The sequence below is a fragment of the Pimephales promelas genome, chromosome 20 (genome assembly GCF_988280905.1).
Source record: "Pimephales promelas chromosome 20, fPimPro1.hap1.1, whole genome shotgun sequence".
Taxonomy (NCBI): Eukaryota; Metazoa; Chordata; class Actinopteri; order Cypriniformes; family Leuciscidae; genus Pimephales; species Pimephales promelas.
The window spans coordinates 26,723,027-26,736,502 of NC_142788.1; the positions used below are offsets into that span (position 1 = coordinate 26,723,027).

The 13,476-nt window shown below is 39.1% G+C and overlaps 1 protein-coding gene across 1 annotated transcript; it reads left to right on the forward strand.

Annotated features, from left to right (window-relative positions):
• The first annotated feature begins 1,260 nt into the window (after nucleotides 1–1,260).
• Nucleotides 1,261–13,039, forward strand: marchf9 (membrane-associated ring finger (C3HC4) 9). Its single transcript, XM_039652216.2, has 4 exons — nucleotides 1,261–2,713; nucleotides 10,444–10,599; nucleotides 10,723–10,915; nucleotides 12,027–13,039. Exons 1-4 carry the CDS (start codon nucleotides 2,369–2,371, stop codon nucleotides 12,359–12,361), a joined length of 1,029 nt encoding a protein of 342 aa, XP_039508150.1. The 5' UTR covers nucleotides 1,261–2,368; the 3' UTR covers nucleotides 12,362–13,039.
• The last annotated feature ends 437 nt before the right edge of the window (nucleotides 13,040–13,476 follow it).

The window sequence follows — 13,476 nt, forward strand, 5'->3', positions numbered from 1 at the left end:
TGATTTCTGTTGAGACATTCAGATGGTAGAGTCAGAATTTGGTGTAAACAGAATGAGAACATGGATCCATCATGCCTTGTTACCACTGTGCAGGCTGGTGGTGGTGGTGTAATGGCATGGGGGATGTTTTCTTGGCACACTTTAGGCCCCTTAGTGCCAATTGGGCATCGTTTAAATGCCACGGCCTACCTGAGCATTGTTTCTGACCATGTCCATCCCTTTATGACCACCATGTACCCATCCTCTGATGGCTACTTCCATCAAGATAATGCACCACATCACAAAGCTCAAATCATTTCAAATTGGTTTCTTGAACATGACAATGAGTTGACTGTACTAAAATGGCCCCCACAGTCACCAGATCTCAACTCAATAGAGCATCTTTGGGATGTGGTGGAACGGGAGTTTCGTCCCCTGGATGTGCATCCCACAAATCTCCATCAACTGCAAGACGCTATCCTATCAATATGGGCCAACATTTCTAAAGAATGCTTTCAGCACCTTGTTGAATCAATGCCACATACAATTAAGGCAGTTCTGAAGCCGAAAGGAGGTCAAAACCAGTATTAGTATGGTGTTCCTAATAATTCTTTAGATGGTGAGTGTAGACATAAACACACACACATATTATAAATCTATTATATAAGCAAACGTTCATGTTAGATGCGATTTATCACGATTAATCGATTCGACACCACTAACATGTATTAAACAAACATTTATGTTAGAGGACTAATTTTGATATTTGTAAATGTCCCTTTACGAATTACAGTAGTTGTAAATCTGTATCAGTACATCAAGTAAGCAGTAATGAATGAAACAATTGCCATTTCATTCTTCTAGGTCATAGCTTAACACAGTATGCAATAGATATAATGGCTGAGTGTGATAGATCAATTTTTAGGGCTGCCCTGGTAAGGCAAAAATTGACAAGAATCTCAATCAATAAACTGCATTAGAGTGCTGACCCTTCAGCTAAAGCATATTTTTATGTCATGGGTCAATCCTGCATTTTTAATGACCCTTTCATATATAAAAAAAGTCATATTTGTTAGTTTTTTTATCTCCCATAAAGTTGCACATAGGAGCAATTATGGTTTAATCCTAATAAAAATTCTTCCACTTTGTGTTGCATAGCAGGATTGAATGACCCATTAGGCCTAAGCTCATTATAGTTCCCGCGTCTCTTTGACACGTAGGAGAAACGTCACGGCTAGATATCAGGACCTTGGACAGCGGCGCCCGTCAAAAATCAGCACACTTGGATTCTCCCACGGGAGACTCGAGCAGGAGCGCGCACGGCAGCGAGACGCTTGTAAATGAATCATTTTGATTGGGCGAGAGCGCGCCTTGGAAACAAGGGCCGTGTGTTGATGCGCACGGCAGAACGTCCATTTCGAGGATGAATCAGAGGGGAGCAGCATCAGCATCCCCATCACATAACGATCCACCTGCGACTATCACACCCTGCGAAGAAGGAAAATAGGCGAATCTGCGCACGGTGCCTTTTATTTTTCCCTTTCTGGAAGCTCCATCTTCCTTTGAACGTGGACGTGGCGAGGAACCACATCGGGCCAGGAGGGGGATGGTGATGAACTTCAAATGGAGACGAGATGCTGGCATTTCCCCACTGCTCCTCAGCCCAAACTCCCATTATTATGAGAGTTCTTTTTAAAACACCAACCTAATGGATTCTTCTGAGCTCTGTGTTTGGGATAGCAGGAGGCGTTGGAATATGTCAATGGGGAGATGCACAAGGAAATGATGTGAAAGCTTCGTCATGATGAACAATAAACAAAACTGTAGGATTGCACATGAATCCAACTTCCAGCTCTTTTGGATTATGCTTTTATGCTGAAAGATCCGCGACGATGACTGTATGTGGCAGTGATGCTCTGAAATGCCATTTTGCATCTTCCTCGTCTCTCATCCGTGCATTCAGGCTTTGGGTTGCTGGGAGTTTATGAGAATTACATCTCTCTAGAGCTGAAACAATGCATTGCTGGCAATACCATAGGCTTATTATTGTCGACCTGTGATGATTGTAACGGCATTTAGAAAAGCCCCAACAAGCACATACATGCCATCAGACGGAAAACAACAAGCCCAGAGATTTTTCTGACCAATTACCTGTGGTTTGGACACTTTCCTCTGAGGCTTTAGGGTAGCAACTGCATTTCTGCCGAATAAAATATTAATAATCGGCCTACACGAATCAATAACATCAACAATACTAATAAAAAACAATAATGCACAATAATAACAATATATAAAAAATAACGAACACAACAATAATATAATACTATTTTTCTGTTAACAATTAAACCATTTCGTTCCAGCCATATAACACACACACATGTAGTCAAACATGTTCAAGAACCGGATCCGCATGTTTTTTAACGAACTGAAGGTGCTGGTTTTCATGCGATCCGGTTCTTCTCGACGCTCCGACAGTGACGCAGAGCCGAACAGACGCTCGGACAGAATGAGGGGGCTCGGGATGGGCGGCTGCGGATGGCCGCCCTTCGTCGACTGCTCCAGCCGCGACGATGAGGAAGAATACTACGGGAGCGACCCCAGGCCCAGGAGCCTGGCGTTCGAGGAGAAAGACCCGAAACTGCAGGCGGGCCTGGACGCGGTCAGCCTCACCAGCAGCACGGCCAGCGGCATGAGGACACCCCAGTGTCGAATCTGCTTCCAAGGGCCCGAGCAGGTACCTTTATTCCCACAATAACAAGGGCTTTAGTTTATAATGGCCATATTTGATATTTTAAATGTAAATGTGTGTGGTTGCTACACCATATTGCACATGCTGCTTGTTATTGTTACTCTGAATTAGCCTATATCACATATCCAAGTGTATGTTGTTGTTCATCAGCATTGCTCATTGTGGTTACACTTTATTTGATGGCGTCCTTATTACAGTGAAATTATGCATTTAAGCACTGTCTGATAATAAGTAAATATGCGTACTTACTATAGGATTAAGATTTTGTTTTGTTTTTGTTGCATGTAAATTATACATGATTTATGTAACATGGATACATATTAAGGTGTCCATGTGCATTCCTGTGTGATAATAAATAACTACATTAATATAGGGTCATGATTAGGATTTGGTTTAGGGTTAGTTGCATGTATTTACTACATGTAACGCGTGTAACAACTGTAAAATTAAGTGTTACCCTCATTTTTATTATAATAGAACAAAGTATGCACTCTAAAATATCTCCTTGCATTATGCACTTGTCCAAAATATATAGTTTTTTAAATGTAAATACACTTGGTAACACTTTATTTTACAGTGCCATTGTTCGTTATATGCAGTTGCAATAGTAAAATCTGTAAATTATGCATAATTACATGCAACTAAACCAAACCAAACCCTATATTAAGTACGTTTTACTTAATATTACTCAGTACTTGAATGTATAATTATCAAAGACACCTTAAAATGAAGTGTGACATAACACTTTAATATGATTGGTTACAATAATAATAATTAAAAAAAAAAATATTCTACACTGAAAAATAATTAGTTTTATCAAGACAACTTTAACTGGAACACAGCTTAACTATATATGCAAATATGCATTTATTAATACAAATCATGCATAATATTGTGTATTTTACTATTGTTCTGTAGTATTGCTTGCTTACAATATACAAACATATATAAAGTTGCAAGAAATTGTTGGTGAAGTATCGGCAACATGTTTAGCTCACGGAACAAAGACCACCGGCGAAACACGTGACCTAATAATGCATTTCTCTTTTGAAGGGATACAGGTACCATTGGAGCGTGTCGATTTACAGGTTCAATATGTCCACACAATTAACCTCTCTATTGCTTTTTTATGAGCAATAGACGTCTCTTTGTGGAAATATAGATCCTGGTGTGGATGTTAATGCCTGAGGCTGATTCATTTGCAATGCAAAGACAGTTGTTCACATGATTCACATGGTCTGAAAGCCTGAAATGTTTGGAAAAACAATAATAATTACATCTTAAAATCTTTTTTTTTTTTTGTTGTTTAGGAGTAAAATAGCTGTTGGTCCTATATGAGCGCTGTTTTATATCGCATGATGGATGCCCTGCTTGATTTGTCATCCGACGAGATGAACGTGTGTATGACTGTAATCAGATTCTCATGGATAAATCAGCGTGCGTTTGTATTTGGATCGTATAGGCGGAACACGGGATGGATGTTTGGTCAGCAGCCAAGCTGCGAAACAACAGATGTGCGAAACCTGTAAAGCTCGTCTGCCGCAAGTTAGCCGTAGACATCAGCTAATATGGAGAGATGCTGGTGATGTACCAACACAATCCATCTGGCAGTCCATCTGATTATGTCAGCCTCGGTGTCTGTTTTCAATGCGAGATGCATTTGAGTGTGAGCCTGCCTCTCAGGTAGATTGTTTAGTGAGCTGTTAAGAGTGCCGGACAGACAGAAGAAAAACAGCCACTAGAATAAAGACATAATGAGTTCGCTGTCAGGATTTCAGGGTCTGTTTGAGTCTGCCATTCAGTGTTGTTGTTTAGATGGTCATAACTGCACCATTTGGCAGAATTAAAGCGAAAGTTCAACCAAAAATGGCAATTCTGTACTTTACTTACACTTACGTCGTTCCAAACCTACTTGACTTTGTGCAAGACAAAAAAAGAAAATATTTTTAGGGAACATTGTACTCTAAAACAACATTGGACCCCATTGACGTCCATTGCAAAAAAAACCAAAACATTAAAAAATAAATTTAAAACAATTAAAAGTATAATTCTGCATTAGTCTCCAGTCAAAATTAGCTGTGTATTTTTTCAGAATTTTTAATTGTGTTAAAATATTTCACTATATTATTGTAGATATGCCTAATTCTGTTTTTGGAGATTCTTAACAAATTAAATGAACTATTAAAGAATTTATAAACAATATTTATATAATATTTTTCCTTTGACATCACAGCCCAAGATAATTTTCTAGAAAATTACCCGTGCTTTTAAGGGCTTTAAGATTCAAGGGGAAAAATGTAATTGCAATTTTTCAGATAAAATTGTGATTAAAGCTGCACTAAAAAGCTCCCGGTTTGCTGTGCTTGTTCATAGGGCTGCACAATTTGGCCAAAAATGTGTGATTATATATCCATATGACAACAATATCATAATAATCATGTTAAATACTGAATATTATTTTACATTGCACAAAATGAAAATGCTTCATTATATTATTGTAGATATTTTACCAGTGCCTAAATCTATTTCGGAGGTTCTTACAACCTTTAAATGAACTCGTATATATCTAAAATTTGACAATATTTTTTTCTTGTTTGCTCCTTTGAAGTCACATCTCTATTTAGTGATTAGTCAGCATTTACGGCTAAGGTGATTGGCTCACGACCCGACTGCATAATGATGTCACGTTTCGAATGGCCACACTGCTATATAGATGGATGATAATGCAAACATACAGCTCCAGGAATGATAGACCTCCTTACTTTAAACGTGAAAGGGGGATGTATGATATCAGTCCTCATTACTAAGAGCTTCTGGAACATGTAAAATGATTTGTTTTGATGTGTTTGTGCTTGATACCAGCTCTAATCAGATGAAGCTGAGAGGGATTTTGAATAATATCTCACTGATCGTGATGCTGCCGTCTCTTTTCACACATGAAACAAAGCTTTTTGTTCACGATTACTATGTGGAGAGAATCTGCTTACAGATGTAGAGACGTTAGGCTGGTTGTTCTGAGAGCTTCTGCTTGATTTTGGCTGAACCAAATCTGGCCTGGGATCTCTGATAACAGCTAGATACACACTGAACCAACAAGAGGACAGGCTGTACTATAAAGCAGAATGACTCATCTAGGACTAGGTCCATTTATCGCAACGCTCACATTGATCAGACTGGACAGACTCGTGATGGCGACATACTGGAGAACTTGACGGGAAATGTGCAGGAGGGATACTGCTAGATACTGTAGGTGAAAATGCTTTTTGCATTCTTTAATTAGATGCAAAACTGGAGATTTTGAATTCGAATATAAGTGAAAGGTTGAGAAAATAATATATGAATTGCCAAAGTTAATCCAAACATTTTCTCCAGCATGATTGTGCCTTAAAGGTACAATATGCAGGATTTTTGCAGTAAAATATCCAAAAACCACTAGGCCAATGTTATATATTTTGTTTAGTTGATTACTTACAATATCCCAAATGGTTCCAACTATTTGTAAATCGTGAGAAAATTGCGATTTTTAACCAAGGAGTCGCCAGTCAATGACGTCATATCCGCGTTACCCCCGGTTTCCGCCAGGTTTGACATCGTACTGCAATATTAACCATGGCGACAGACGTGGACAACTGGGTCGGTTATGCCCGTTATGCGTGCTCAACAGCGTGAGTGTCCCTAGCAGGGTTTTGTTCAACATTATGGACCATGGCAAGCAGACTTTGAGACAAAAAGAGGACTAAAGCGAAGAACATCTTTCAAGATGCCGAGAGCTCCACGTCCGTGACTAACTTCGACTTGACAGAGACGCGAGTGTTGCATGTTACTAGAGCAAACAGGTGAGCAAATCAATGTATATAAAACTAATCAATGTTATGTAGTTCAACATGATGAAAAGTTAAAATATGATCTGCATGTTAATCTAGCTTAGTCTCATAGAGCCAACAAACAACCTAACTAACAACATTCAACACACAAATGCCGTTTAGTGTGATAGTGAAACTGTTAGAGCAAATGAAGCAGCGCTGCGTTACCTCAAGTTTAATTCCTCTAATAAACTGACCTGTGCGAGTAATTCAGCATGTAGTTCGGTAGAATTAAATGTCCTTATTCTTTTATATTCGCGGGACTCGCGTTACGTGTGGAGCTGGTATACGTCAAGCTATCGCGCCCTGCTTCATACTACAGTCATGCTAAAAACATCACTCATCCATAAAAGATCCATCAGCTTGACGACAAGATCCATAATTCCGCTTAATGCGGAACACACGTCATCAATATGCCTTTGTTATTGTTAGCGACCCCTGGTGGCGAAACAATCTACCTTTAATGGAAGCAAGAGAACCAATAAATTAAATATTTCGCATTCATTTTATGTGAACTTTAAAATGTTCAAACGTAATATTTATTTCCACAATAAAATTAATGAAATTTAAATATATCTACACACACATTTTAATTGACTCATAATAATAAACTTTTAATGAAATATATATTTTTTACAGATTTTGGTTGTGGACACAGTAAATCCAACGGTTTGTTTTTCACGTACGGGACTGAACTCAACAGTGCCGAGTAAAAGCCTGATCTCTTTACTGGCCCGCTTCTGTGTTTATCAGACAAATTGAGATGAACACATTATAAATCTGTGTTTCTTCTCAGAATCAATAGTGATTATCAAGCTTGAAGTGGTTCTCATTCTAGTCACACCTCAAAATTGCATTTAGACACGCTGGTACCACAGTCAAAGAATCGATGCAATTAATGACCACAGATTGCTTTCCCCCTTTTTCTTCTTTTATGCCGCAGTACCTGAGTACTTCAGAAGCCATTCAGTCTTTCTCTAAAAATTATATCATTCTTATTCTCCTTTATCTCTGGCCCACAGTTGGACATCCTGTTCTTCATCCTCCACTTGTTATTCACATTGGATCTATTGAATGTTCTCTTGGCAGATCTCTTAATGCTGCTCTTACATCTGTAATGTAGTGGTTTCTTCTTGCTAAACATACCTGACAGAGTCTGGATGCTGTATTATTAGTGGTTCTTGCTCGTACTTTGGGTTGAGGATTTGAACAAACCCCTAATCTTAGATATCATTATTCTAGAAAACATTGCAAATTGCACATTAGGGCTGCAAAGTATGGGTAAAAAAAAGTTTTTCTGATAAAAAAAAATTACAAATGTAATTAAAAAGCTACAGGTTTGCTGTGCTTGTTTGCTGTGCCCCCCCCCCCCCCCCCCCCCCCCCCCCCCCCCCAAAAAAGTGATTATATATCAATATGAAAATACAATAATATTAATTATTATTATATTGCAGTTATATATATTATTATATAATTATTAATATTGCACAGTTACTCTACATGAAATCTCGAGGCCCACAGAGAAGTAAATGAACAGTTAAATAAAGTCGCTTTATTTTGTTTTTTGCACACAAAAAGTATTCTCATGGCTTGATAAACTTAAGATAGAGCCACTGTAGTCACTCGGACTATTTTAACGATGTCTTTAACTTTTCTGAGCTGGCCAGTTTTGATCCCTTAAACAAGCAACACCAAGTAACTTTTCCTCTGCGGTCGCCCTACAGGTTGGAAGCGGAATTGTCCATTACCGCTGACGTAAATAATTTTGCCTACCGGCCGCATCCTACTGTTGCACGCGCACGGACGCACATGCTCTCTGTTTATCCAGCACCGGCTTTGGAATCATGATGTCAATTCAAAAGCTACCCGGCTGCTAGTTATCTTGCATGTAGTTGTAGTCTTCTGTCGAGTACGCTCAACCTATCGGCAATTGTAACGCTTGCCGTAAACCAAGTCAAATTTGTAGTTTTCTTATGTCTCATTCGGACTACAGAAACGTGACCCGATCTGGCAATCTTACGTAGCGAGGATATATCAGATAAAGGACAGCAAAGCGGTGGCATAAGTGCATTTCACCATGTCACGACTTGGTGAACCACTGCAACGATTTTGAAAGGTAAAAAAATCGTACTTAGTGTTGCTTTAAGAAACCTATGGAGAAGTGATCCAGCTCTCAGATTTAACCAAAAAGATCTTAATTTAAAGATGAACAAAAGTCTTATGGGGTTGGAACAACATGAGGGCGAGTAATTAATGACAGAATTTTTGTTTTAGGGTGAACTATCCCTCTAAATACACCATTTTATTTTACAGTGAAATATTACAATAATAATTTTTATTATACAAATGAAAACACAATACTAATAATAACAACATTTTTATAGCGGATTTGATACATTTTCAAACCATCAAGCTTTTATATTGGCGGAAAACTGCAGGGAAAGCTTCAAGTTTTTCCTTTGTTGACAACAGCCTAGCAACCGCATAGCAACCACAGAATGCACCAGAGTGACAGTCTCCAAAAGCTGCAGCTTTCCCAATGAAATTTCTCAAAAGCTTTTCCCCGACAATCCCGGAGCTGCAGGACTTTCAGAGGTGTGTATTGATTGAGTGTCTGGATCAGTAGAGGAGAGAATAACTCACCCGTCTTTTAACTGCACACTCTTCAGATCCTCCACACGCTCATAAGTCTGCAGTCCAAAGCTCACGTCAGCAGCCGCATGCACACTGTGTCCGGGATCGATCTATCATTTGTAACGGCGGACAGGTTCATGAGTAATATCTCATTTACGTAAATCAACCGGACCACAGCACTGTCCTGGAGGGCAGTCCAGTCATGAGGATTGTTGGTTCTGCGGCTTTAGGAGGCAACAGATGTCAGGACTGTAAAACTCATAGAGGCTTTCAGATGTGTTTACGAATGCCCGGGTGCTACGAATGTCTATCAAATGCGCCTGTACGTAGCTCATAGCCAATCGTTTCAATTATACCAGATAGCACATGTAGAGTGAAAGAAATTAGGCGAGGAAGAAGACTATGGTTCAGAGATTTATTTGAGTTCTAAACTACTAAGGCTGCATTGAAAGGTAACTTCAATCTGCTGCCATGTTTGATCCATAGCTATAAACAAACTGCTTCAGTGTGTCACATAGACGTCATCATGGTCTTGCTGCTCCCTCCCCGTTCTGTGATTGGTCCCCTCACTGAGGCAAAAATTTGGTCCATGGTATCCAGACCAAGGGGGTAATCCATCAGCCGGATGTTGAAGCCTCGCGGGAGCCGCCATTGTAGCTGTTAGCATCCCATTGACTCCCATTCATTTTGGCGTCACTTTGACAGCAAATAACTTTACATCTGAGGGGTCCAAAGACTCCATTTGTACATTATTTATTTCTAAAGAAACACGAAAGTGTATAAAAGGCTAATGTATAATTAGGCTTAAGATGGTTTCATAACAAATCAACTCTCTGTCTCACAATAGAGAAATTACCGTATAGACAGGAGGAGAAGCTTGCGAGCAATCGGGGGGACGTGGAGGCATAAAGTCCGATAAAGTCGAGGGAGAAGCCCATAGAGAGTCGATCCTGCTGCTAGCTCATGGACAGCTAATACTCACTCTCTCCGTCTCTGTGAGATTCAGACGGGAATTATTCAGATTTCACTCGGCACAACTACTAGAAGACATACAGGTTGCTCACGTGTACGCCTGGCTATCAGCTTTAAACGGGCTTCAAATCAATGGGGTCGCCAGACTACCTAGCAGCGTGAATAAAATCGTGCTGCGGCAAAGTAGTATGGGGACACCCAGGCTAGAGAGTAGCATGTTTTGACTGTGTTCTCTCGTGCCTGCAGGGGGAGCTGTTGAGCCCATGCCGCTGCGACGGCTCCGTGCGCTGCACACACCAGCCCTGCCTCATCCGCTGGATCAGTGAGAGAGGATCCTGGAGCTGTGAGCTCTGCTACTTCAAGTACCAAGTCCTGGCCATCAGCACCAAGAACCCGCTGCAGGTAAAGTTTGTGACGTATCTGGGTCAGGGCTAAGCACCGGCTAGCACCTCTATTTATAGGCTTCTACAAGCAAAGCAAGCAAATGCCATCTTATAGAGGTTTTTTTTATGTTGTGTGTTTCAGTGGCAGGCGATTTCCCTGACGGTGATCGAGAAGGTGCAGATTGCCGCCATTATCCTGGGCTCACTCTTCCTCATCGCCAGTATCTCGTGGCTGGTGTGGTCTTCTCTCAGCCCGTCCGCCAAGTGGCAGCGCCAGGACCTGCTCTTCCAGATCTGCTACGGCATGTACGGCTTCATGGACATCGTGTGCATAGGTGAGGAATACAACCACATGGAGAAATCAGTGCAAACACACTTTAGTTTTTATAACGTTTAGGGCCTCTCTTTGACTTGCTATATATAGACTAACTATAGACTGATATACACACATTTGCATATGCGTATGATTGGATATGTTTAAATCTAAATTTGTTTTGGGAAAATTATGGGAACTCTTTACGATAAGGCTTGCTAACAGTAGTTAATGCATTAGGTATCTTATACTAAAAATGAATGATAGTTGGTTACCATGTTTAGATGGTTATGTTAATTTCTACATGTTGGTATATTTTAACATTACAATGAAACAATATGTATTTTGTAAACAATAAATAGTATAAATATAATATTGTATAAACAATACATGAACTGATGATACCTATGTTAATTTATGCAATATATTATGTAAAATTGTTTTTATATTATTTAAGATTATGTTCATATAATTTTATATGCACAATTATATATGTATTTATCATTTATTATAATTTTAATATAGCAAAGCATTAGGTTCTTGAACTTTTAAGCATTTATTCATCTTGGATTGGTGCTAATTTCTACTTACACTAATAGCTACATTTTAATATGTTAATATTACAAAATAATAAGTTTGAGTATATTGTGAATGAACACAAAACAATTAAATTAAATAACAATAGAAAACAATTAAATTAAATATTTTCAAAATAAATAATATAAATGATAATTTACAGATTATTGTAATATATCTTTAATTTCTATAAACATAATTTTAATAATATTTTTTTTAAATAATTTATGTTATGTAATGTTACTATGTAAAATACAATGCATATAAAATAAATTGAATTTGTATTTTTAATATTAAAATTTTTTATTTTATAATTTATATATACCACAATAATATTAATATATTATCAATAAGTCAGGTTAATTTATGTGACACATAATATAATAATAATAATAATATGAACCTAGTCCTAGATGAATAAATGTTGTTAGAAATCCTGTTCTTTGTTAGTTCATGGTACCTAGTGCATCTTCTCATGTAGCCAAAACAGTTGAACCTTTTTGTAAAAGTGTTGGTGAATCAATAAGTAACATCCCCTGATCTATAATTCCCAACAGGCCTTATAATCCACGAGGGCTCATCCGTGTACAGAATCTTCAAGCGATGGCAAGCTGTAAACCAGCAGTGGAAAGTATTGAACTATGAGAAGGCGAAGGACTTGGGAGACCCGCTGAGCTCCAGCAGTAAGGCAGGCAACCGCGGCTCCCGCAGCAACACGCACGGCCTGGCCAGCGGCAGCAGGGGGGGCCAGCGAGTGCGCAGGTTAAGGACTATCCTCAACCACCACTGCGGATACACCATCCTCCACATCCTCAGTCAACTGCGGCCCAGCGACCCGCGGCTCGGCACCGCCACCAACCGCGAGGTGGTCATGCGGGTCACGACCGTATGAGGTCGGAAAAAAAAAAGATGCCACCGCGTTTCAGGCTCCAAGCGCCTTTTCCTGGAAAAGACAGTTTCGCGATGCCAGGATTTCTCCTTGCATTACGCCTCACTTCGACTTTTTAAACGGACAGGAGCGCGACGAACAATGCGTAAGACATTGGCGCCATTAATTCCTGGAGTTTCTATTGGCGAGACTCTCATGATCTAGCACACTACTGCATTTTTAGTTCGATTTCCTCGCTGGTGTTGTTTTTTTACCGATGCGGTTTTTAAAACTTTTTGATTTTCTAAAGGGAGAATGGTACATGAAGTGACACCGACATGTGATGTATATGGCGACTCATATGGACCTATTGTAAATGATGTTTACGGATGCTTCTGACGCAGCAAGAAAGCCAACCATAACCAAACGATCACGACACAATAACCAGGGAAACGAGATATACGAATTGTTACATACTAAAATATATCAAAGGGGAGGGTGCAATAAGACATAATAAGATTATACAGAGAATAAAAAGACGTAAACATTTAAAAGAATTTGATCTTCTCTGCAATAAAGATACCTGTACATTTTACAGTGACCTTTGCATGAGGGTAGAGTTTTATGCCTCCTCGACACATGGACATGATGAATTTGTTTTATTCAGAATGGTGCTCGTTTGAATAAACACTACTATTCATCTGCTGTTTGTGAAATGCATCATCACACAAAGGCTTTTGTTTGTTTAAGTGGGTTCCTCTTACAGACACACACCTACAGTACACTACTTTTTTGTTTGCAAGGTTCACATACAGAGCTTTCATTTGAATATGAACACCAGTGAATTACAATCATTTTTATCATAACGCACAAGTAACACTGCTAAATGCACTTTGATTTGAAAGGACGTTTGATTAGCCTTAGTTTTCAAAATGCAATGAGTTGAGCACGAACACAATTTGTCATGTTAATTACCACTTCTGAATAACAAACAGCAACAATGGAGGTAAATGCAGACCTTTTTTGGAGGATTCAAAAGAATATAATTGTGTGATTTATTTAAAAACGCGGTTAGAAACTCAAAACTTACCTCTTAAAAGAAATTCCAGGAGACAAAATGTGTTTCGTAATGTTGATTA